We start from the raw sequence: 23,313 nt of genomic DNA, 5'->3' as shown, positions 1-23,313 counted from the left end.
CGCGTCGCGCGCCCTAGCCGTTGTCTGCGCTCGGCTCTGGACCAGTTTGGGGAAGTTGCCGGGGCCCCGCGTCGTCCAGATGTGCGACCTCATTGAACCGCAGCCGACCGAGAAAATCGGCAAGATGAAGAAGTTGCGGAGAACTTTGTCGGAGAGTTTCAGCCGCATTGGTGAGTGGCGAGCTGTACCCGGGACCCTGCCAAGCACCCTCGGCTCCCGATCCCTCGGCCCCGCGCCCCCGCCGCGCTCCTGGCTCTAGTCGTGCAGCTGGCACCCTGGGGGTGCGGTGCGGACCCGGGATGGAATGTATAGTGCTGGGACGTGGGGGAGGGTGAATACCAGAAGGAAAGACATCCCTGTCAGCATATGGGACTTCATTTGTGGGCTATCTCAAGCCTTCAATTTGGGTTCGTCCTCCCCTCCACTAGTGTTTGGGCTTTCGCGCCCGCAGAGGATGGAAAAGGGGACGCCTCGGCCCCAAACGCGCACCGGACTGTGCGGCTGCCCTGATCACTCGTTATTTTTTCCGCGCAGGCTTTGGTGTTGGGTGTTTAATCAATAATTTAGCCTTGGAGATTGGCGAAGCCTTGGGTTGTGCCACAGTATTGTTTAGCATATCCAACCTAAAGGGAAGTGGGACAGATACCTTGGGACCTTTTGTTCCGTACTTCGGGTCCTAGAAAACGAGATTGGGTGTTCAGTTTCGAGGTCTCTGAATTTTCAAACTGCTGGAGAGAAATATGTGCTGTGAAGTTGTCTGGACATTTAGGAATTAAGTCTCTCCAACTTGTTCCATGTACTAGAGCTCGGGGGCTATTGTCTTTAACCCGGGGGAACCTGCTGATTAACAAAAACCGACTGAGGAATGTTTAGTATACTCAAATAAATCATGTCACAGGCTATAACAGTGACAACAGTGGCATGTTGAATGGATTTGTTCGATTTTGAGTGTTGGCCATAGAAATCCCCTTTTAACCTGTAGAAATAGTTGTCTCCCTTCTGTCATAACTTTCACCAATACAGGTAACTGCACCCAACAAGAGAATCCTACAAGCCCCCAAAATAACCCATACTAAGAAACCTCCAGCCTTTGTTTCACATGTCATCCATGTTAATGAAGGTGTTAATGGAAATTAATCATAAATGGGCTAATTTCTCAAAATAAAACCCCAAGGTGTCAGTGAGTGCTGCAATCATCCTTCCATCCATTCATTATAAAATACGCAAACTTTCTTCAAGTGAGAGAAAACGTGGTCAAGATTTAGTCAAGTTTTTTTTTTTTCTTAAAATTTTATGTCGATTTACAAAATCTTTCCTAAGAAAAGTAATGTTGTGAAACCATTATTTAGTTCTGGTTTTGTTTATGTGTATTGGATATTTGCAGTTTCACTCTTCAGAGTTAAGAATGCATATGCTACATTCAGATGAAGTTTGAAGCCCAGAAGAGTGTGAGAGTGAGGTGTTGAGTTCTGTGCATCATCAGCAAGGATGTTTTAACCCCTAGCCCAAACCATCACAGAGGCAGGTCTTGGAGTCCATTAAGTCCTGCTCTAAAACACTTTAACTGTATATTTACTAATGCTAATGACTCTGTTGGAGTCCTTCCAGTTTTGTGTTAAATAATTCATTGCAGTTGAGTCTCAGTAAGAAATCAAGGACATTAATATAAAAAATTCCTTATGTTTAAATAATTTCAAGGTTTTGATTGACAATCAAGAAAATTTGGATTAACTACAATGCTGGTTAATGGGGCATTATAGCTAATTGGATTTTCTAGCTTATGGAGATTTAGTGATATGAAACTCCTTTGAGTTCAACTCTTGTTAAAAATGTCTCCTAAGATCTAGTGGATTTTATATCCTCGTTTTGGTACAGAGAAGTAAACATAACTGATTATTTCTTGTATTGAAGGAGGGTATGGTTCCAAATATCAAGTCAGTATGGAATACTGTGAAAGGAGATTTTGAAGTTTAAGTGATTATAGTTGTATATATACCAAGACCAGGATGATCATTGGACATACCATTCCAGAAAAAGAATTCTTTCTTATTTATTTTCTCAATTTTTCCCAAAAATTGAAAGCAGTGAGCACATTCTGATAATTTCAGGATTTTGAGATGCCAGAGGCTGTTGAACTGAGGCTTACTATGGATTTGTATAGTGCATGAACTAGGAATGAGACTGGGTGTCAGACTGGGGATTCCTGGTGTTGCCACTCTAGCTGAGTGACCTTATAAAGTCTATTAACTTCTCCCACCGTTAGTTTTCCATGTACAGCTCCATTTTGTTGTTGACACTTAGTGAAATAATGAACATGATTTCCTATGTGATATGTAATAAAGACTCAATAATATGTTCATAATATCTTGTCATTATTAGGATTATGTCATACTGACATAAAGGAACTTATAGGTAGAAAGCAAGAGAAGAGGAAAAGAGGCCCCTGACTTTGTAGTAGAGCCATCCTGAAAACAGAATGGGTTTTGGGATTAGGCAGATCTGGATTTGAACCTCATTTTCTTTGTTTATTGTGTATCATGGGCAACTGTAGTAATTCCCTGCACTCTAGAGTTTTCATCTGTAAATATTCATAAGTTTGTGGTGAAGATTTAATCTGACAAAAATCCCTAAAATATCTGATGCAATGTCTATCTCATGGTGAGATCAATACTGGAGGATGTTGTTATTCCTTCCGATTTTTCTGTTTATATCCCCTGTTGTCCTCTTTTCTTCATTGGGACTTCATGAGGAGATCAAAGAGTGAATGGTTTATCTGTTGAATAATCCAACACTGCAATTTATTCATTTACTTCAGCCAATATAAGATGGGTTTTTAAAAAAATATAATGACTTTATTTTGTTTTTTAATATGATTTAAATGTGTAGCTTTTATATGGTGAGATGTACAACATAATTTTTTGGCTGTAAGAAATCACTAATCATTTATCTATAGAAAATGAGGATGATGCTTGAAAGTATGTGATATACCACCTTATTATAACAATAATTCTGAGTACAAAAAGTAGGAAAGCTAATGTTTAATTTATTCATACATCAGAGATTGTGCTGACTTTTTCACCACCCACTCCAAAAACAGCTGATCTGAGATTATTACATCATAAAAGGTCTAATAAAGCACATTGCATTTCAAGCCATAGTGTTCTAATGTATAACATCTGCCAAGGAGTGACTATAACATAGCCATGGTTCTTTTATAAGATAGGTATGATTGAATATTATAAAGTCAACCATCAATTTCAGTAGTGAGTATTTATGGTTCTCTGCTAAATAGTGTCCATGTGGGCCCTTATTTAGCAATTACTTTTGTTGTCTCACACTTTTTTAAAAAAATTTTTAAATTTTTTTAAAATTTTGGCTAACATAAAGACAAATAAATTTAATTGTTGGACAGTTTGAGTATATTAAAAAACATTTCTTCTTTTTCTTTCTTTGCTTCTTTTCTATTTCAGAATGATAGCCTAGGAGGAGAAAGGCTCTGTGTAATCTCCAATGTATGATTAAGGTCAAATCTGACATTTCTTCATATTCATTTGGTATATTTCTTCACATTTATATGGAGTTATCACCTAGAGAAAGGAAGTTTATATACTGCTATACTTGATATGAACCCATGTATATCATTTCTTTAAAGAATGTAGTTTGTAAGGGAACTGAATAAAAGGAAGAGATTGTCATTATACTGAAATTTTGAATTTCTTACCTTGTGCTATAAGTATGTGATTCTGGAGCCTAGTTGTCATTTGATGAGCCCATTCTGTCAGTAAAAAGGAATATAAAGTTAAAGGTTTAGTCAGAAAATTTGAACTATTGTACTATACCCTTTCCCAATTCATTTTCAAAAGATTTCACTTTGAGATGGAGGTATGGTAAAGGGCTTGCCTACCATGTACAAGGCCCTGAGTTTAATCCATAGCACTGAAAATTTTCTTCTAATTTGAAAATTACAAAATATGTGATTTATATTCATGGTTCTTTTATAAGAGAGAAAAATGTATGGTTTTCATATGTCCCCAAAGTTAATATATCCCAAAGTGTATAATGCTATCCTTTTGACATTGAAGTGGAACTCATCCTTTCAACAGATTACGATAGAATACTCTCTATGTGCTAGATGTTGTTCTGACACTCAGATTTAGTGACCAACATGGCCGACCCCTGTTCTCAAGGATTTAAAGGGAAGACAAGCCAATGTATGTGCATGGACAATATAAGTGGCAAATTCTGCTATGAAAATTAGTGAAATTTGCTGTTGCAGAGCATAGGAAGAACATCACCTTCATATCAGTGATGTCATGGGAAGATTCTAGAGGGGACAGTGTCTGACCAGAGGCCTGAATAGAACATCTGGTGATCATAACTGGTTTAATATACAGTCTTTGTTAATCCAGAATAATGCAATATGCTTCTTATTCCTTTATATCCTTTAAGATGATTATGGTTTTACATTTACATAAATGATTAACAACAATCAGAGAATGTAATCAATAACAAGACATTGTGGTGTATGTTTAGGTCAGAGTTTATTCACCAGTGACCTGATAAATATCTAGCAAGAATAAGTTTAATTGGTCTTTGTTGTCACTATTAACTGCTTTTTCAGGGAAAGTGTTCAATATTTAGAAGAAACCATGTAAGGTGTCAATCTTAGCAATGAAAGATTTTAATTAAGTAATGGCTTCTTGATCTAAAAATATTTCCCCTGTGGTACCCAGGATTTGAAAGTTTTATAAAGTGGAGAGAATCTGGCTTTCTATTCATTATATTTTAGCAAATATACCTGCAAATTTTTATTTTCTCCTTTTGCTACCTTCAGACCCCATCTTTTTTTTTTTTTTTTTTTTTCTGTTCAGAGACTAGTGAATTGTTAGGACTTAGGAGACAAGAAGGAAAAGACATTTTGGTTTTTCTGCCCTCTTTATTCTCAATGGAGGGTCTTCATTCCATGTTTGCAATTCCCAAAGAGTTGCTACCACTTCTTAAGAAAACACATAGCTAAATTTCTAAAACTTTTATAATCCAAACTAGAGAAAATATATTTAAAGGTTTGTGTTCTGAATTATAAGCTGACTGCTGTAGTTTTGCATCTTGCATGATGGTCATGCAATATGTACTCCATTAATCTTTGTTAAATGAGCTGGGTATGAGGCTGTATAATAATTTGCTTATGTGTGATTTTGCATTTGAAATCAATGGGCATTTCATTTCTTATTCCAAAGAAATTACTTTTTTTTATAGAGCAATTTGTCTATATTTAGAATTACATGGCTACAATTTTGTAGAGGATTTAAGTTGTTGATTAAAAGACACACCTTTTGTTGAGGGAGTATGGAGAAATTTAAAGAGAGGCTTCTAGATTAGAAGTTAAATTCTAGTAAAAATGTAACTGTTAGGAACCATTTAGGATCTTATATCTATCAAAACAGGTTATTTTCAATTTAATATAAATTATGTCATGTATATAATAAAATATAGACCCTCCATTGAGAATAAACTTCCAAGTATTTGAGTGCGGGGTAGCCATTTGAGAATGGGATAAATGACTGTCTTCTTATTTTCTATTGACAATAAATTGTTATCTAACAAAGTAAGTAGACAAATTTCTTTAGGAATGTCTTAAGCAAAAGGGAAAAACTAAGAACTAAACTGTTAGAAACGTTTTATCTTTCTCAGCCAACCTGCACCCCTCATAACTCACCACCACATTGATATACTTTTTCATCTTTTTTGAAAGTCAACTTTATGCTATAAAACAGAAAATAACATTTTCAGTATTGCTAGAGTATATATTATAAGCATTCACATGTTAGCTTCAAATTAGGCACATTACTTTTCTCAGAGTTTAATTACAAAAATGCTTTGCTTTTCATTGCTTTTGTCAGAACATAGTTTTCCAAGTATTAACTCCCCAAGTCCTCTGTCCAGGCTAGGACTGTCTGCTATAGACCACTAACCACCTACGCACAATTCTGTAAATTTTAAACATTTCTGCAACAAGTGGGTTCAGATAAATTATTTTGTGCATTTCCCTTTCTATGAAACATTCTAAGTCATTGTAGAATTTAAGGAAGCAGAAGTATATGTGTGCCAACTATAAGTGGTATTCTTTCTTTAGAGTGATAAAATTCCAGTTCTATAAACTTAAAGTATTTGTTGGTTCCTATAAACATTCTAAGTGTATTGTTTTCTTTGAAAATACTTTTTTATAAAGTTTATCATGTTGGATAGTTTGAATTTTATCTCATTCTGCCATGTTTATTTTGCATGCTCAGTCTTTTGTCACCATGCTTAAACTTCTCTCAGTATGGAAATGTCATTAAGGTACCACACAGAGTGATTGTCATCCTAACAATTGGTTTGGGAGGTCTGTGTATCACACATGATGATGTATAGTCAGAAAAATTTCTGTAAGATGACTTTGTGCTTCTTTTATACTTTTCATTAAAATGTTCAAGAGGAGACGGGGAAAGGTATTTGGGAGGATTGTTCTATTTTCATGTTTATGAAAAATGTTTCACGAAGATGCATTCTGTGCAATTCTCTCTCATTTGCTATTTGTGATATAACATTGTTGTTCAGATTGGGGTCCAATTTTACTTTCTGAAATGAAAAAAACATATTACTGTTTTATCTGCCCCCCCCCACCCAATTCTGTTTTCTAGAACTTAGACAGGTAGCCTCTTTGGGATATTTCACAATTAATTGTTTCCTTTCCCTTTTTATTTTATAGCTTTGAAGAAAGACGACACCACATTTGATGAGGTAGGCTAAATTTCTTTATCTACTTTTAGGTGTATTTAATTACCTCTAGTAAAGTCAGTAGGTGCTAACTTCTCACTTAGAAGCAGGGGGAAAAAATCCCTTAAAAAACAAATAAGAAATAACATTTGTTTAGTTGTATTATTTTCAGTTTTTAAAAATAGATATTCAAATTTAAATATTCATTCAAATGAATTTTGTAGTAATCCCCAGAAACATGTATTTAAGTAAATAAACTCATTGAGAGACACTTGCAGGTCTTTGCATTTTGTCTTCCTGCTGCAGTAGTGCTGGAGAAGACCAGTGTGAGGTGCTTGCTTAGGGCAAGTCTAGAGCCTCAGAAAGCTGGACACTGTGGCTCCTTTGAAGACCTCTGCCCAATCAGGCATGATGTAGTATTGACCCACATATTGTCTTTCAGTCTCCCAAAGGAGACAGTGACTCTTCCTGTTCTATTTTCCCTATTCTCTTTGTGTCAGATGTGTCTTTATCTACTTGCTACAAAGTAGTGAAAAAACACTTTTGAAGTAAGGCAGAGAGTCATATGTAATTAATAGAATTCTGAATGTGATTTTAAAATTGTGCTTTCCTGAGTTTGTGTTTCAGAGTGAAGTATTTTATTGTAATCATCAAAAGCCACAATTGATCTGTTGCAAACTTGCCACACGTGTATGTTTACTGAGTATTTATATATAAACAGAGATGTATCTATACAAGGTGCTTACCTCACAGCCTAATAAAAGCAAAGATTTAGTTTGGTTTGGTTGGTTGATTTGTTGGAACACTTGCATATTCCATGAAATATGTTACCTGTCTTCCCTTGCTGTAGTGCTTCAGAGAGGAAAAAGGGCATTTGTGTTCATGGAATGTCCCCTTGGCCATGTGGCTGGCCCTGGTGCATGGCAGGTCCACTCTGGGAGAACCCGCTGCAGGCTGGGATTTCTGGATGGGGCCAGCATCACTTGGCTGTCACGGTCTGCTGCTTCATCTGCTGCACCTGTTCTTTTTTTTTCCGCCCCCTGGACTGAGTTCTACAAAGCTGTGTTTCTGGATTCCAAAGCAACTCCCCCTGCCAGTAGTCCTATAATATCTTCTAAAGCTCAATTCTTCTTGACCTGAAGCAATAGAGAAATTTTTTCTGTCCCATTCATAGTAGATAATAATGGTGTTTTCCTTCAAACCTGTATTTCTGGAATTTTCACCAGGCTATTATTGAGATGTTTTCAGGAGAGTACTTCTTTCTTCCATGGGGAAATCAGTATGAGAATACCAGACATCATTTCTCTCTTTAAAAAGGGAGGTGTTCCCTCTTAATTTTGGAGGTAGCACAAACTTACATTAAGAAAGAAAAATAAAGAAAAGGAGGAAAAAAAAACCCCTCCCAAATCCTGTTATTCAGATACAACCACTATTGAATATTCTTGCTTCATTCCCTGTGTTTTAAAATTGTAGCCCATTATATACCTGCCTTTCCCTTTAACCTGTAGCATAATGCGCCCCCTTTTTATAACAATGTCTTCTTAATCATTATTAGGAATTAAAAAAAAAAACAACTCCTCTGTCTTATTTAAACCTCATTGTTAATGATCGTGTTTTATTCTGTCATGTGCCTGGACTATGAGCTTAAACAAATGAAACAGTCTAGAGCCAGATGAAGGTTATGGTATAAAAGGAAAAGGATGTATAGGTGACTCCCCTAACTTTATATTATTCTGAAACCTGTGCACAGTTAAAGGTCTGGATTTTGTAATTTGGAGAAAAACCATCGTTAGCTTTTACACAGCGCTTTTCTTCCTTTATAGCACGGGAGATTGGTTAATGCTATAAATCACAGAGTGTTAGACCTAAAAGAACCATTGGAAATCGTCTTTTTCTCACTCTGTCATTTCACAGATGAAGGAATCCAGATCCAGAGGGGCAGGGTAATTTCCAGCTCAAGGAAAAACCAAGAGCTGGGAGCCTGGGAGATAGTAGCAATGAAGGCATGCCTTGGGGTGAACCCTAACCACCCTCTGATGGAGCAATTGACATACGCATTCCTTGTGTTTGTAAAATAGACACAATAATAGTATCTTCCTCTTAGAGTACCTAGGAGTATTAAATAAGCTAAAATATACAAAGGATTCAGAATAATAGCTGTCAGAGTAAATGTCTGAAAGTTGGTATTATCATCTTCATTGCTTTTCTCCTCCTCCCCATCCTCTTCCTCACTACCACCATGACCAATACTCCACCTCATATTCTCCTTTGTATTTGGAAGGTCTACAAAGAGGATAGAAGGATTCAGTTAGAAATTATGAATTGGAGCTATAAGGAGAGTTAATTTCAGATATCACTCTAAAATTTCAAATAAAGCTTTGTGTGATAATGTGCATATTAAAACTGAAAATGTTACCTGAACCCAACCATTTTTTTAGGTTCGATGAGGGGATGATTGCATTCAGCTTTGTAATTCCTAGTTATATTTTACATGGTTAATATTCAATAAATATATGTCAAATATGAGTAACTATCTGTTGCCAAGGAATAGAGAGAGTTAAATCAGGTGTCAGGCAGTGTGGATTCTTATTTGCTATTTTCTAGCTATTTGGGCAAGTTATCTAACTTGCCTCAACCTCAGTTTTAACATTTGTAAAATCAGTGAGTTGGACTGTGCTCTTCAACTATGTTTTCTAGTTCTGAATGTAGGATTCTAAGAACCTAATAACCAGCTTAAAATTAATTTAATCAAGATCAGAGAAGCACCAAATATGTGGTGATATAAATAGGAAGAATTTAGTTCTTCTATAATCATTTTCAGTTTATTGTGGTAGAAGTTTGCTTGAACTCATGTTTTCCACTTTTTCTCTCTTGGAATTGTAGTACTCTGTGGTCCACTGAAATTTAATTCAGATTTGAATCTTGAAGCCTGAGGGCTGGACCATTTTCTTAGATATGCCACAAGGTGCTGCAACCCTGTCCTTAATACTATGAGCTTATCTCAAGGAGTGGCTTCCTCCAGGGGGTGACTGAACTGGAGATCAGTTGTGGCTCCATGATTCATATAGAGGATTTCTTTAGAGGGTGTGTGAGGAGAAAAAGAAATATAGATTTAGTTGTCATTTAATTATTCGATTGAAATACTCTTATTGCTGATTTTCATTTTGAAAATTATAATTCTTGAATATATTCAGAAGTATGTGCTAATGCTTGTAAATTAGGGGTGTGTGTGTGTGTGTGTGTGTGTGTGAACAGTTTGGAAGTTAAGTATTGAGGTCTTTAAGTATTTGCAAATGATAGGGATTTTTACTGAAGCCTATCATCATTATTATTGGAGAGAGGACATTTTAAGGATGATAATTTTATCCTTTATTCATGTTGTATTTTGGCCCTTACTAAAATGTTAGCTGATTTTCATTCTGTGGCTTTAATGTATATTTTTGACTTGGGTGGATTAATCATTTATATAGCCATCCAAGTTAACATTTTTTTTTTCTTTTCAGTTTTAGGTTTCCTTCCCTATCTTCTTGATGTTTGGATCTTCAGGGTTTGAAATAGTACTGGGCCAAACTAAAGAGGCTAAACAAATCATTGCCAGAGAAACAAATAAGCTAGATGGAAGGCGAGAGATTGGCTTTTTACGTCATGCATTTTAGTGGGCACCGTGATTTTATGTTTTTGGTGACATTGTGATGAGGCCTCCAGTGTGAACTTCATGTCTATGATACTCTTACAAAACTTTCTAAATGTCTTTTTAGCCTTTTTGTCCCCAGTAAGCATTTCAGCCATTCTTCCCAAGGCAACAAGTAATAGTTATGCTACAACTTCAGATGAATTTTTGAATCTTCTTTTTTCAATTTAATGATTTGTTTTGGAATAAAAATGCTAAATATTATATAAAAGATCTGAAGATACACTCCACCAATACAGAATTATCACATATAAAGACTTTTAAACTTTAGAGACAGACACTCCAGTTAATTATAAATACCTCTGTATAGAAAGGGAAATGTCTAAAGCTACCATGGGTCATGAATTGTTCTTGAATAAATTAATAGGCTAAATTGTATATTTCTGCTTCCTGCCTCTGTTAAATAAGATAAGCTCAGATGAGGAACCTGAACAAAATTTACATTCGGCTTGGATTTTACATGAGAAGTTCAAAAATTTTGGTGATTGAAATAAACTTTTAAATGTAAAGGGTTTCATTTACTTATAGTACATAATCTAGAGAACTAAGCCCTTATTTGTTGGAAAAAATAGCTTATTATTATTTATGAGGTTTCTAATTATTCTCTGTCTGCTCAGTTATTTCATGTATGAGAAGTAGAAGGGGCCACTAGTATTCACTTGGCATTTTCTAATTATTTTACTTTTTGTTTTTATACTGGGGATTGAACCTAGGAGCTCTTAACCACTGAGAAATATCTTCAGCTTTTTTTTTTTTTTTTTTGTATTTTATAAAGAGACAAAGTCTCACTAAGTTGCTTAGAGCTTCCCTAAATTGCTGAGGCTGGTTTTGAACTTGCAGTCCTCCTGCCTCAGCCTCCAGAGCTGCTGGGATTACAGGTATGTGCCATTGCACCCTGTTTATTTTACTTTTTGAATCCTAGGAAAATGTGTAAAAAATGTATAAAAATCAACATTTTTATGTCTGAGCTGTAAGTTATCTAAGTACATTTTGTGGGTTAGCTTGTTTACTATGTGCATAATAATTGTATTAGATGGATATAATGTACACTGATCTTAGCTTCTAGACCATGACTGTCTTTACTGTTTTGTAAGAAGATATAATACCTGAGGATGATAAATGTAGCAGTGATGTTCATGAGAATCAGAGGCTAGGATATTCATGAAGATAATTTGGGGATACTCCTGAACATTCTTTTCTATTTATTGAGAGTATGGAAGCTGGGTCAGTCTCTTCTTGGTTGTTGTTATTGGTGATCTTAGTGTCCTTATGGATGCTGTATACATAGTATACAGCTATCCAGCTGCTGTTCCCTGACTTCCTCTACTCATGGCTACTTCACCCACACTCAGTTTCTGGGAGAACTGGATAATTTCACAGGACTGTCATAAGTTTGCAATGCTAGTAACTGTCTTTATTTCTTAGCTCTCACATACCTGCTATTGGATGGCCCCTTCCTTGCCTGTCCCAACCCATTTGTTATGGATTTGGCTGGCTCCATTCCTTGGGCCTTGAGTTGAGGAAAAACGTCATGGCCAAAGGGTGTGGCAGAGGGAAGCAGCTTACATTATGGTCAGGAAGGGGAAAGGGTAAGGGGGAGGGAGGAAGAGAAAGAGAGAGAGACAGACAGATTGCACTCACTAGATATAGAATATATACCCAAAGGCATGCCCCTAGTGATCCACCTCCTTCAGCCACATCCTACCCACCTTTAGTTACCACTCAGTTAATCCCATCAGGGGATTAATTCACTGTTTGGGATTAAGGTTCTCATAGCCCTCTGGATGCTCTTGCATTGTCTCACACATGAGCTTTTGGGGAACACCTAATATCTAAACCATAACACCCCTCTTCTTATATTACATTGCTTTCCCACTATGTTGGTTTTCTAGGACTGTTTTAGCAAAGTACCACAAACTGGTTGGCTTCAAAGACAGAAATTTTATTATGTCACCATTCTGGAGCCCAGAAGTCTGAAATCAAAGTGTCAGCAAAGTTAGTTCCTTCTGTGCTATAAGGCAAGGATCTGTTCCAGGCCTCTCTCCTTTGTAGATGGCCGTCTTCTCTTCACATCTCTTTATATCATCTTCCCTCAAAGTAGGTCTGCTCATCCAAATTCCCACCCCCTTTTAAAAGTCAGATTGGATTAAGAGCTCACTCTACTTCAGCATGACCTCTGCTTAATTTAACTAATTGACATTTGCAACACCCTCTAAATGAGATGACTTTTGGAGGAGCTGTGGCTTAAGTCTTAGACATAGGGATTTTTTTATGGACACAATTTGCCCCATAACACCCTTTGACTTCTTAGAACACTGAATTCTATTGGGAGTCAGTTTCCTGCTCACATGCATTCCTTTTTAAAATCTTACTTGGTTTTTCCCCTTGCAGAGAAGAATGTGTCTTTTTCCTGTCCCAGGCTAGTTTCTCCTGCTGTTCACCAGATTTCTTCCTCTTGTTTGTATTCCAGAAGCTCACATAATTGATTCTTTTCTATATTTTCTCTCATTCTTCTTTTTTAAGGTACTTTTGCCAGAGGCTCTGACCATGCTTAAGTCTTTCCTATCTCTCCCCTCAGATCTGGAACCCCTGTCCTCTGTGATTTTTTTTTTTTTAAATACTCCCATTGAGAGTCAGCTACTCCTTGCTTTTGGCTACTCCATTATGCTCACAGCAGTGTGACCAACTCAGCTTATACTCTGAACTCCCCACCTAGCTTCCAGCAGCCTAGTTAGATGTTTCTGCCTCTGTCTCATAGTCATCTCAGACTCAGCACATACAGAATATCACTAGTTCTTATATTCTGCACACCTGCATTTTCTCTCTCTTCCTTAACTTGGAGATTAGCTCTCCCAGTTACGTGATTTCCTGGGTGGAAACCTGATGCAATCCTGAACTCTATAAATCCAGGTCCAAGCCTTGGCTTGGTCCCTGTTCCCTGCTGTTGTCACCATTCTCACCCACTAACCTGTACCTATAGCCTCACATCTCTTGCCTGGATTTGCAGGAGTCTTTTGATTGGCTTCCCTGCCCAGAGCTTGTCTCCCATTTCAACAGAAGGATGGATTTGAAATACAGATGGTGTTTTCCCTTGCTTGCTACTTTAAAAGCTCCCCATCAGCACAAAGATCAAGTTCATTTTCCTGGCTCATCTTTCCAGGCCTTTCATGATCTGCCTCCTGCCCACCTTACCACTCCGGTCAGTTTTCTCTGCATTATTGTTTCAGCTGCTGCCATCTCAGTCATTTCAGAACTTTATCCCTTTTACCTGTTTTATCTCAATAAGCTCTTCACTGGTCACACAAGCTCCATCTGCCACTATTCCTGCTTCAGTATTTCCTTGCCATGCTACCCCCTATTTAAAGATTCATGTGTCAAATGTTTATTGATGCCTGTTTTGTGTCAGACTCTGCCTATGCTCGCAACCTGATTCTTGATGTAGTCATACTCATAGAAGTTAATCTTAGTGGACGTTCATGGGTTGACCAGCTCCTAGCAGCTTTCTGTGTTGGGTCTAAGCAGAGTCAATCTCACTCTCTCATATAGTAAGATTTTACATTACTTTGTATTCTGTTTTATTTTCACCAAGGTCAGTTCCGCCAATCCTATGTGATGTGAACTATCCTATAGAAATCTACAGAGTATTGTTTGATTATGTCAGAGATCCAGTATGTTATTATATTTCTAATCAACATTTTTGGATGGTTGAGGAAGAACTCCATTTCCTTGTTATTCTCTTGCTGGCATTTTAGTTAAAATTTTCACTTTCTTAAAACTTTCTGTGCTTCAGTTTTTTCCTTTCTATAAATGTTTGATCGGATTTACCATCTCCCTAATTATGGTAGACACAATTACCATAATTATGTCTAGTTCCAGACAGTGGCTAGAATGTCTGGGTAGTGCTGTAAGGATTCAGAGAGGAAGTGCATGTCACAAAATGCAAAGTGTGTGACATTTGGGGGAATTAGTCACTTTCATATTCATCATTCTGAAAAGGCAGAACGTTACAGAAATTGGAAGCTTGAGTATGTCCTCTTCTGCTGTGAGTACCCCGAATCCTGACTGCAGGCTCATTAGGCAGGAAGTCTCTGCTGAAGGGGTGGTGCCGCTCCCTCCTGGGTCATGCTCTGATTAGCGTGTTATGAATTTGTAGAAAGTTGACCTTTGATATAGTAAGTGTTTCTGTATAGCCAAAGTAATTTTTTCCAACAAGTACAAAGTAGGCCTACCTATAAGGACTATATTATTCCCATTTTTCTTCTAACTGGAATTTGAGCTGATTTAAAATCCTTAGGTTGCTTGATTGTGGTTGAGATGGTCTCTCACACGGAAAGCCATAATGATAATTGAAATCAGCTAAGGCAAGGGTGCAGGGTTTTCTGAGGACGGGAATCTGTGATCTATACTAGATATTTTTATAGTCCAAACACATTTACCTCTTCGTATTCTCAGTGTCGTAAATCACAAACAGCATAGTTACAAAATTTTGGAATTAGCAGTTTGTTCTCGATTCTGCAAACTTAATTTCTTCAGGACACATCAGTGTCTTTAAATTTCTTGAAGGAGTGCTTTCACAATTGATGTAATACTTTTCCCTTCTGAGTCTGTTTTATTTTTAATATATAAAGTTGTTTTGGTTATTCTTTCAATTTATTGTTTAGTTTTAAAATTTTGTTTCATAATACTTTTAGTTTGCTAACATTTTTATTATCTATATTTTTAAAAGCATGTGATCTTGGGTATTTTTAGTGATATAATGCTATGGCAGTACTTTTTATTACAGTATCTTATGGTATAATATTGTATACTTAATTTTTTAATAATCAGATTAGCAGTTTTCATATGTCTTCTTAATAACCACTCCAAATTCTATAACAATAAATCTCATATTTATGGGTGAGGAATATTTTGAACAAAATACTTTTTTTTTTCTTTTTAAAAATTTTATGGTATTGGGAATTGAACTCAGGTCCTTGTACATGCTAGGCAAGTGCTTCACCACTGAACTATATTTCCATCCCTTTTAAAATTTTTGCTTTGAGACAGGGTTTTGCTAATTTGCCAAGGCTGGCCTCTAATTTGAGATCCTCCTGCTCCATTATCCTGAGAAAATGGAATAGAGGTTTGCACCACTATACCTGGATTCTGAGGAAAAAACAAAATAACAAAACAAAACAAAAAAATGTTTTTATGATCATATAATTAAAATGAATGAAAAAAAGAATTGTTTCAACATGTACTTGTATACCCATTCTATACTCCAGGAAAGTACATATTTGACTTTTCATTGATAAAAAATACATTTTTTCAAGTCTTACAAATAATATTTGTAAGTGTTGGAAGAGACTTGGAAATGCACAGAGAACCCAGGGAGTCTTGGAGTAACCAATTATATGTGTTTATTTGTGTTTGTGTATCTGTGAACTTCCTCATATGAAGTGTCTGTAAAGTGTGATGTTTGGAAGGTATATTCATATTCATTCTGGTCTAGCAGACCTCAAATATGTTGTTATACCACTGTGTTCCAACCAGCTGAAATACTCAAGTGTGCAACCAATTTCCTTTAACAAAAACAGAGCAGATTGATGTCAGTCCCTCAATTGTGTTTTGATGATTCTCTGGAGTGGAAAAGAAAGGAGCAGAGTTGCAGTTAGAGGACCAGGAATTTGGCATGTTCCAGAGTGTGTCCGAGGAAATGTGCCAAGTATGAAATTATCAGCCATGACATATGTCTTGGTGGAAATAAACTGAAATACGTTCCTCTAGACTGTTTCTTGCCTTGAGGCCAGGATATGCCTATAACCTAGTTATCTCTGAGCATTATTTATTCTATTTTAAAGGATTTTCCAAAAAAGATGCTTGCAGCAGCACTATTGTACCATGATGGACCATGCTGGAGGTGGAGGCTAAGAGTTTTCTAAATACTCCTGACAGATTTTGGCACAGGCCTCTCTAGTTCCCCTACCCAGAAGTCTTGCTCTTTAAAATACTGTACTGTAGTTAGTCAGGGTTTACCTTGGGGAACATGGCTTGTCCCTCAAGTGTGCTTGGATGATACAATGATTGAGAGCCACTCTTAAGAAACATGCATTTCTGAAATATTAGAAAGGATCTAAAGACGGATGTTGATACAATCTTGGGCAGTCTGAATTTTTTTGGAGTAGTTCTTGATTTCAGATCATGCATTCTGATTTTTGATTTAGAAAATATAGTCATCTTGGTTCTACAATTGTGCATTTATTTTTATTTTTATTTATTTTTGGTACTGGGTATTGAACCCAGAGGTGCATTATCACTGAGCTATACCCCCTCAGTCCTATTTATTTATTTATTTATTGGTACTGGGGCATTTTACCGTTGACCTACATCTCCAACCCTTTTTATTTTGTATTTTGAGACACAGTCTCTCTCTCAAGTGGTTGAGAGTCTTTCTAAATAATTGAGGCTGGTCTCAAACTTGTGCTCATCCTGCCTCAGTCTCCCGAGTTGTGGGATTGTCAGCATGGGCTACCATGTCCAGCCAGTTGTGCTTTGTTAATATCAAATCAATATTCCAGATATTCTAACCAAAAGAAAAACCGAAACAGAGATACAGAAGTTTATTTTTTTTATTTTTTACTTGTAGATGAACACAATAACTTTATTTTATTTATTTATGTGGTGCTGAGGATTGAACTCAGTGCCCCAAACATGCGAGGCAAGTGCTCTACCACTGAGCCACAACCCCAGCCCTGATACAGAAGTTTTAACAGTGGAATAAATAAATATCATTCTACAACAGATAAAAATGGATTACTTGTTACCTTTTTGTTTTAATGAAAACATTTTTCATTTATTTAAGAGATTTGTAGATAAAGAAGTGAAATTGATGAGATAAATTTTAGGCTGGCAATAGTCATTCAAGGCATGAATTACTAATTCTTTTGTGTTGTAGGTGCTCATTTATTTTAAATCGTAAGCTCTACAGGTCTCTTCACATTGTTTTCAAGCGAATATGATGGAGAATGTCTTGCAATGCTTGATTTTCATCTCTTAAAAGGAAGACTATTTAATCTTATTAATGAGCATACTTGAGTCATTAAACGTTGGGGTTCAGGTGTGCAGAAGGCCTGGTAACATATGGCCTGTCCCCAGATGCCTTAATTGAGTTCAGAACTTTCCCCAAGAGATTTGTATTAGTTTATCTAAATGATGTGTTACATGTGCAATGAAAAGAACTTTAGTCATGAAAGAAAAAAATAAATAAATATGTACTTTGTAAAACACACTGCAAATTGTACAGTGTACTTATATTACTTTCTGTGTAGTTGTCAGTAGATAAAATCCATGACTGGCATCAATTGGATGACCAGTTTTGGCTGACTTGACTATCTTCAGCATTCTCTTTATTTCCCTTATTATTTCACCTTATATATATATCATTTTCCTTCATTTGCATATTTTTAGGCGACATAGTTAGATATATTTAATTCATCCTGTTCTTTTTGTCACAACTTTTCCTTCTTTTACTATATTACATATTTTAAAATTTCATTTTGATATTTGCCACTAAGAAAAGTAGTTATGTCATTGCAGAAAGTGTATAAAAGACCAAAAAGCATAAAATAAAAATCACAATGTCAAAGTGAAATCACATTTGTATGTAGAGTATGCCTTCAGCTTTGAAAAATATTTATCTTATGTGGGTGGGCAAAATATAGGAAAAGGAAATAAAAAAAAGGGTAATATGGAAATTGAGGATAGCGAGGTTGTGATTTGCCTGAGTTTCTCAGCTAGAAAGTGGTTTAGTGCAGAGTTCCAGCTTCATCCATCTCTGCCTCCAGAGTTCCTGTGTATCACATTTCATTGGCTGCTTTCTAGAAGGGAGAAGCAGCACATAGGCACTACGGGGTGTGGAGCATGTAGAACAGAAGGACCTAAAGTTCTTACAGAGAAGCGACTGATATTTGCTAGTAATTTTAGCAGGCGAATACTTTTTCCTAATAAGGTATGATAGTGAATCTAAAGGATTCCTGCAGTAGATCTATGTCATATTTGAGCCAAGTTACAACCATTTTATTGAGAGGATACTGAATCTTAAGGATATTAAAAAATTAATAAAAACATTGCTTAAGAGAATGCAGTTGATTAGTTATTGTGAAATCAAAGGGATTACTTTTCTAAATTTCAAATCTCAGTTTTAAGGTTCTTATAAACTGTGTTTTAAATCTGGATTTAGTTGGGGTTTGGGTAGAATATTTTGATGAGATATAGGCTTGATCCTTTTAGCAGTAATTTGTTTAATAAAAATTTCTGGCTGGACATTGGAGCTCTGCAGACAGTGTAGGTTATGGAAGTTTTAGTGTTGGATGAGGTACCATGGACCACCTAGGTGAACTACACACTGGCTCAAGCCACGAGGTGTGATGAGAACCATGCTCAAATGTGCTTTAACTGTCATGTTCGGAAAACTGTCAGATAATCTTTCAGTAGGTGTAAATTACCTTCATTGAACAAGGCAAAAATAGTTAATATTGAACAGAAATTGCCGGATAATGAATTCATTATTTTTCTTTGAATCTTGAATATATAAACTTGGATTATTATCTTGTGCATGTGAAACTCTTCATATTTATTTCATATTCTCTTTGTGAAGGTTAAATATGTACAGGAAACTGGCAGCTCTTTGAAATATTTACATGTTAGAAAGCTGAAAGATTTCAGGTGGGCATGAGGGAGAGACATTGAGCATATGCATTCTTTTTTATTGGTATGGTGAGTGCTGAGAAAAGAATTTTTTATTTTCTCTCCTTCAGTATCATTGGGGTTTCTTCTGAAAACTGCTTGGTTTTGTTGGGGACATAAAGCCTCATCTTGTCTCAAAGCAAATGGTTCACCTACCAGCCACTGTGTTTCCTCTTTCCCAAACCCTTGAATGGCCTAGGCACTATGTGTGGTAGATTTAATGACCTTTAGTGCCATCCTGCTATCGAGACAGACATAATAATACCCTTCTGGTGCATGACTGGTGCAGGCAAGGGAAGAAGAGAAAAGTTGCAGGCAGGAGATTGAAGTGTTCTATGATTGACTCCATTCTGCTATTTGATAATGGACTCACAGTCTCGACAAAATAGACGTGGATCTCCCGCTCCCCATTGCACTCATGACTAGCGCTGACGTGTTTGCCATCTGATTTGCTTCATCTTGTATATTTATCATCAATTGAGTTAGGAGGAGGTGCAGACAAACACATGAAGAGCAATTTCATTTTATTTTCTGATCCCATTTGGACTCAGAGGTAGGAAGATGTACTCCCTATTTGTGTGTGTGTGTGTGTGTGTGTGTGTTTTAAACATTTATTTTTTAATTGTAGGTAGACACAATACCTTTATTTTACTTTATCTTTTATGTGGTGCTGAGGAGCCGGCCCAGTATCTCACTCATGCTAGGTGAACGTTCTCTCTCTGAGCCATAACCCCAGCCCTGTGTATATATTTTTGATGGAAAGGAGTAGGGAAATGAAAATCTCAAGAGAACTATATCAGTTTTCCGGTCACCAAACTCATTAAGTTAATATTTACTTTTAAAATGAATGTGTTTGCCAGCCCTTCCTGCTGTTTGGGAGGCATTTAAGGTACACTGGAGAGCCTCAGACTATTTCCCGCTTCCACTGGGCATGTCAGTGGCCCATGTGACGTCTGATCATAGTTGTAGCGTCTGTTTCTTTCACTTCAAATCACATTTATCCCAAGGGTAAAGGGAAAGAAATGAAGCTAAGTCAATTTTTTCCTGTTTCTGTGTGTCTCCTGTTGACACATATGCAGGGGTTTAAGAAAACTGAACATTTGATTGAAGATACAATCTGGAAACTCAAAGGTTGAATTTGAAAACTGTCCATAATTTTATTTTTACCAGTTCTAATAGTGTTAGATCTTTATATTGTAAAATAGCACCTGGTCATTAATGGAAAGATGAAAAAAAATACAGATGATATTTAAAAAAAAAATTGGGAGTTTAGAAAAATAGAATTTCCTACTTAGCAAAAACTGTTTTTTTCCAGTATTTAAAAAAGAATATCCATTTCTGTTTATGCCTCACCACCCCTTTGCAATAACATGATATATCCCAGTATTATTCAAGTGTTTTTTGTTGTTCTTGTTAATAAAAATCTTTTTATAAGGTATTGACTTATGTTTTTAAAAATTTGCCCTTAACTAAGTTATTTTGAACATATTTTTTAAAAAAGCTAATTTCTAATTAAGAATGAAAACCATTTTTTCTTATTTCTACTCCTGTAGATTTTTTTACACATTTATTTTGTATTTTGCTCTTTTTACTAAACTGTTAATTCCAGTGTTTTGTGGAGGTTTCCTTTGGGTTTTCTAGGTATATAATTTAGTCATTTTCAAGTTCTCTCTTCCTTTCTGGTAGTCTATGAAATGATTATATCATTTTTTCCCTCTTGATGCTTGTAACTTTCTAAATGAAAGATGTTATTTTTCTTTAGCTCTCAGATGAGTAGTTTTTCAGTATAAAAATTTAAAGGAACATTAAAGTACTGATTATTTTAGTTTCTCTAGATATTTGATAACCAAAGGCCCTCATACTTTTTATAAGTTTTGTTGATGAGTTTTACAAGCATGCTGTGTTAGGTAAATACCAATTATGTTTAATTGTTTTAAGGAATTTTTAAAATTGTTGAAGAAAGCAAAAAGACATACATGCCTCTTTATTTTCTGGTTGACATTCCTTTGCTCTTAGAAGTGTGTATATTAAATACTTCAGTAATGAAATCCACAAGTATGTCCCATGAGATGTTGCAATTAGGGTTTGGTATTTATGTCTATCTAGTTGGAAACATTTCTGAAATTTTCATGGAATAGTCTACTATTATTTTGAGGATCAGCAAGGCAGAGATGAGTCACAGAAATTATTGCTTTAGCAGTTGGTTGGGCAGGGTATTTTCCTGTGAGATTTGTTTATGATTGATCAGTGGATTGGCTCATTCACCTCTGGTTCTAACTCCCTGTGCTGTCCAGGAGGCGGGAAGCCATGCTGGATGGTGAGTGGAAAGCCCAAGAGCTGGAGCTCTGGAATTCCCCTCTGCCCTACTCTGCCTTCCTCCATTTATAATCTATGTGATGCCTCCTCAGATCCTACTTTCTCCTATCTGTAAAACAAGGACAATAATCTCTACCTGGCAAAGTTGTGAAGATTACTAAGACAATGCTGGTAAGTCCTTGAAAGTCTTGGCACATGCAGGCACCACTGCTTTGTAGCGCTGGATCACGGTACCTAACATGCTCATCATGGTATGCATGTGACATCTGTATCATCTTTCTCTCTAAATGAGCCCTCACCTAGTGGTTACAAGCTCAGGGGCACATAGTATCTGCCTGCTTTGATCAAAGACACCAGTGATCTAACTATAGGAGACCTTTCATTTTAAAGACAGGAAACTGGGGATGTAAAGTTCCAATATAGGCTTCTTCAGGCCCCTGTCCCTTTCTCCCTGTAATAGCAGATTCACTGTGACCATGAGCTCACTGGCTTTGGCATCAAGGAACATCCACTGGTGGGATTCCCCAGGCAGAGGCAGCATCCGAGTCTCTCCATAGATCTCAATTGGTCCTTTGTACCTAGTATGTGCTGAGCAAATGTTTCTTGAAAACATTAAGTGAATACTTTGGGGTTGTTTTAGTGAGTTTTTTAAGTGTGTGTGTGTGTGTGTGTGTGTGTGTGTGTGTATATATATATAATTTTTTTTAAAAAAAGACTCATAAATTCACCAATAGGGACAAATCTTATTTAGAATGTTTTTTTCTTTATGTGTGTTAATTTTCCAAATAATGTTTGCATTACTATTTCTTTTTTTATGGATAGAGAAATTGTGGTTTAGAGGAATTAAACAACTACTACAGGGTCACAGGGCTAGTGACCTTTCACCTGTAGGATTGACTTAGACAAGCACTGGTGTTTGTCAGCTAACAGCAGCAGAGAGGCCTGCTTGTTGGATTGTTGGCCTTTGAAAGTAAGCTCCCCTGCTCTGAATGATGACTGAGTTACATTTAATGTTGAATAGTAACTTTTAAGTTGCAAATTACTGCTCAGAGTTTAGGGTGGTCCTTGCCTGTGGGACTAATTGAGAAATGAAGTACAAAATGATAGTGCTACAAACAAACTGATTTTCCTATTTAGAGTAGGTACTTAGAAACTCTGTGGTATTTGCCTTAAGGAATCTTTCTTATCTATTTAGAAAGTACAGTTCAGATGCAGAGCACTGCCAATAATTCATTGTGTTTTCTTTACCCCTATTATTTGTTTGGAAACTACAATTTAGATTATATGTGCACATTTTTTCAAAACATAAAATGACTCTCCTCTTGTATGGTAGTGTTTTGTCATCTTGAGATGGTTTTTTTTGTGCTGGTCTTAAAATTCTTGAAAAATTGTTAATCTAGTGTGACAGCTGTTTCTTGAGATTTTCCAGTTTGTAACTGGATAAAAATATATTATAACCTGAGTACATAGTTTGGGGTTCATCCTATTTGTGTTTATGGTCTTTCTTTTTTGACCCAAAGATATATAAAAATTAAACTCTTAAGGTTGCATATGAGTGCACTGGATTTTTTTTAAGGGGTAGGGTGTGTCACTTCTTTAAGTGGGTCAGGAGGTGTGGGCAGGTATCTACTGAACCTTGTTAATGATTGGGAGGCATATCCTTACTTCAGACATGATAAGCAAAGACGACTCTGTTTTTACTGAAGCTATTCCTGTCATTCTGAGTAGTTTATGCTGTTTATTTACCTTGTGTAAGGAAATTCCTTCTTTATCATCCCATCTTATCTATCCAGGGATCCTCATTTAAAAAGTATTATCTGAAGCTG

General features: G+C 36.3%; 1 protein-coding gene across 2 annotated transcripts in view; it reads left to right on the top strand.

Moving 5' to 3' along the window:
* Positions 1 to 6: 6 nt before the first annotated feature.
* Cdk14 (cyclin dependent kinase 14) overlaps positions 7 to 23,313 on the top strand; it is a 614,076-nt gene continuing 590,769 nt past the window's right edge. For both annotated transcript variants that reach the window (XM_048785432.1, XM_048785436.1), the window contains exons 1-2: positions 7 to 170; positions 6,749 to 6,780. In XM_048785432.1, coding sequence (XP_048641389.1) covers positions 80 to 170; positions 6,749 to 6,780 — 123 coding nt within the window. In that variant the 5' untranslated portion in view covers positions 7 to 79. The remainder of the gene's footprint in view (positions 171 to 6,748; positions 6,781 to 23,313) is intronic.

This window comes from Marmota marmota, unplaced genomic scaffold (assembly GCF_001458135.2).
Source record: "Marmota marmota marmota unplaced genomic scaffold, marMar, whole genome shotgun sequence".
Lineage (NCBI taxonomy): Eukaryota > Metazoa > Chordata > Mammalia > Rodentia > Sciuridae > Marmota > Marmota marmota.
This window is presented reverse-complemented; position numbering and strand designations above follow the sequence as displayed.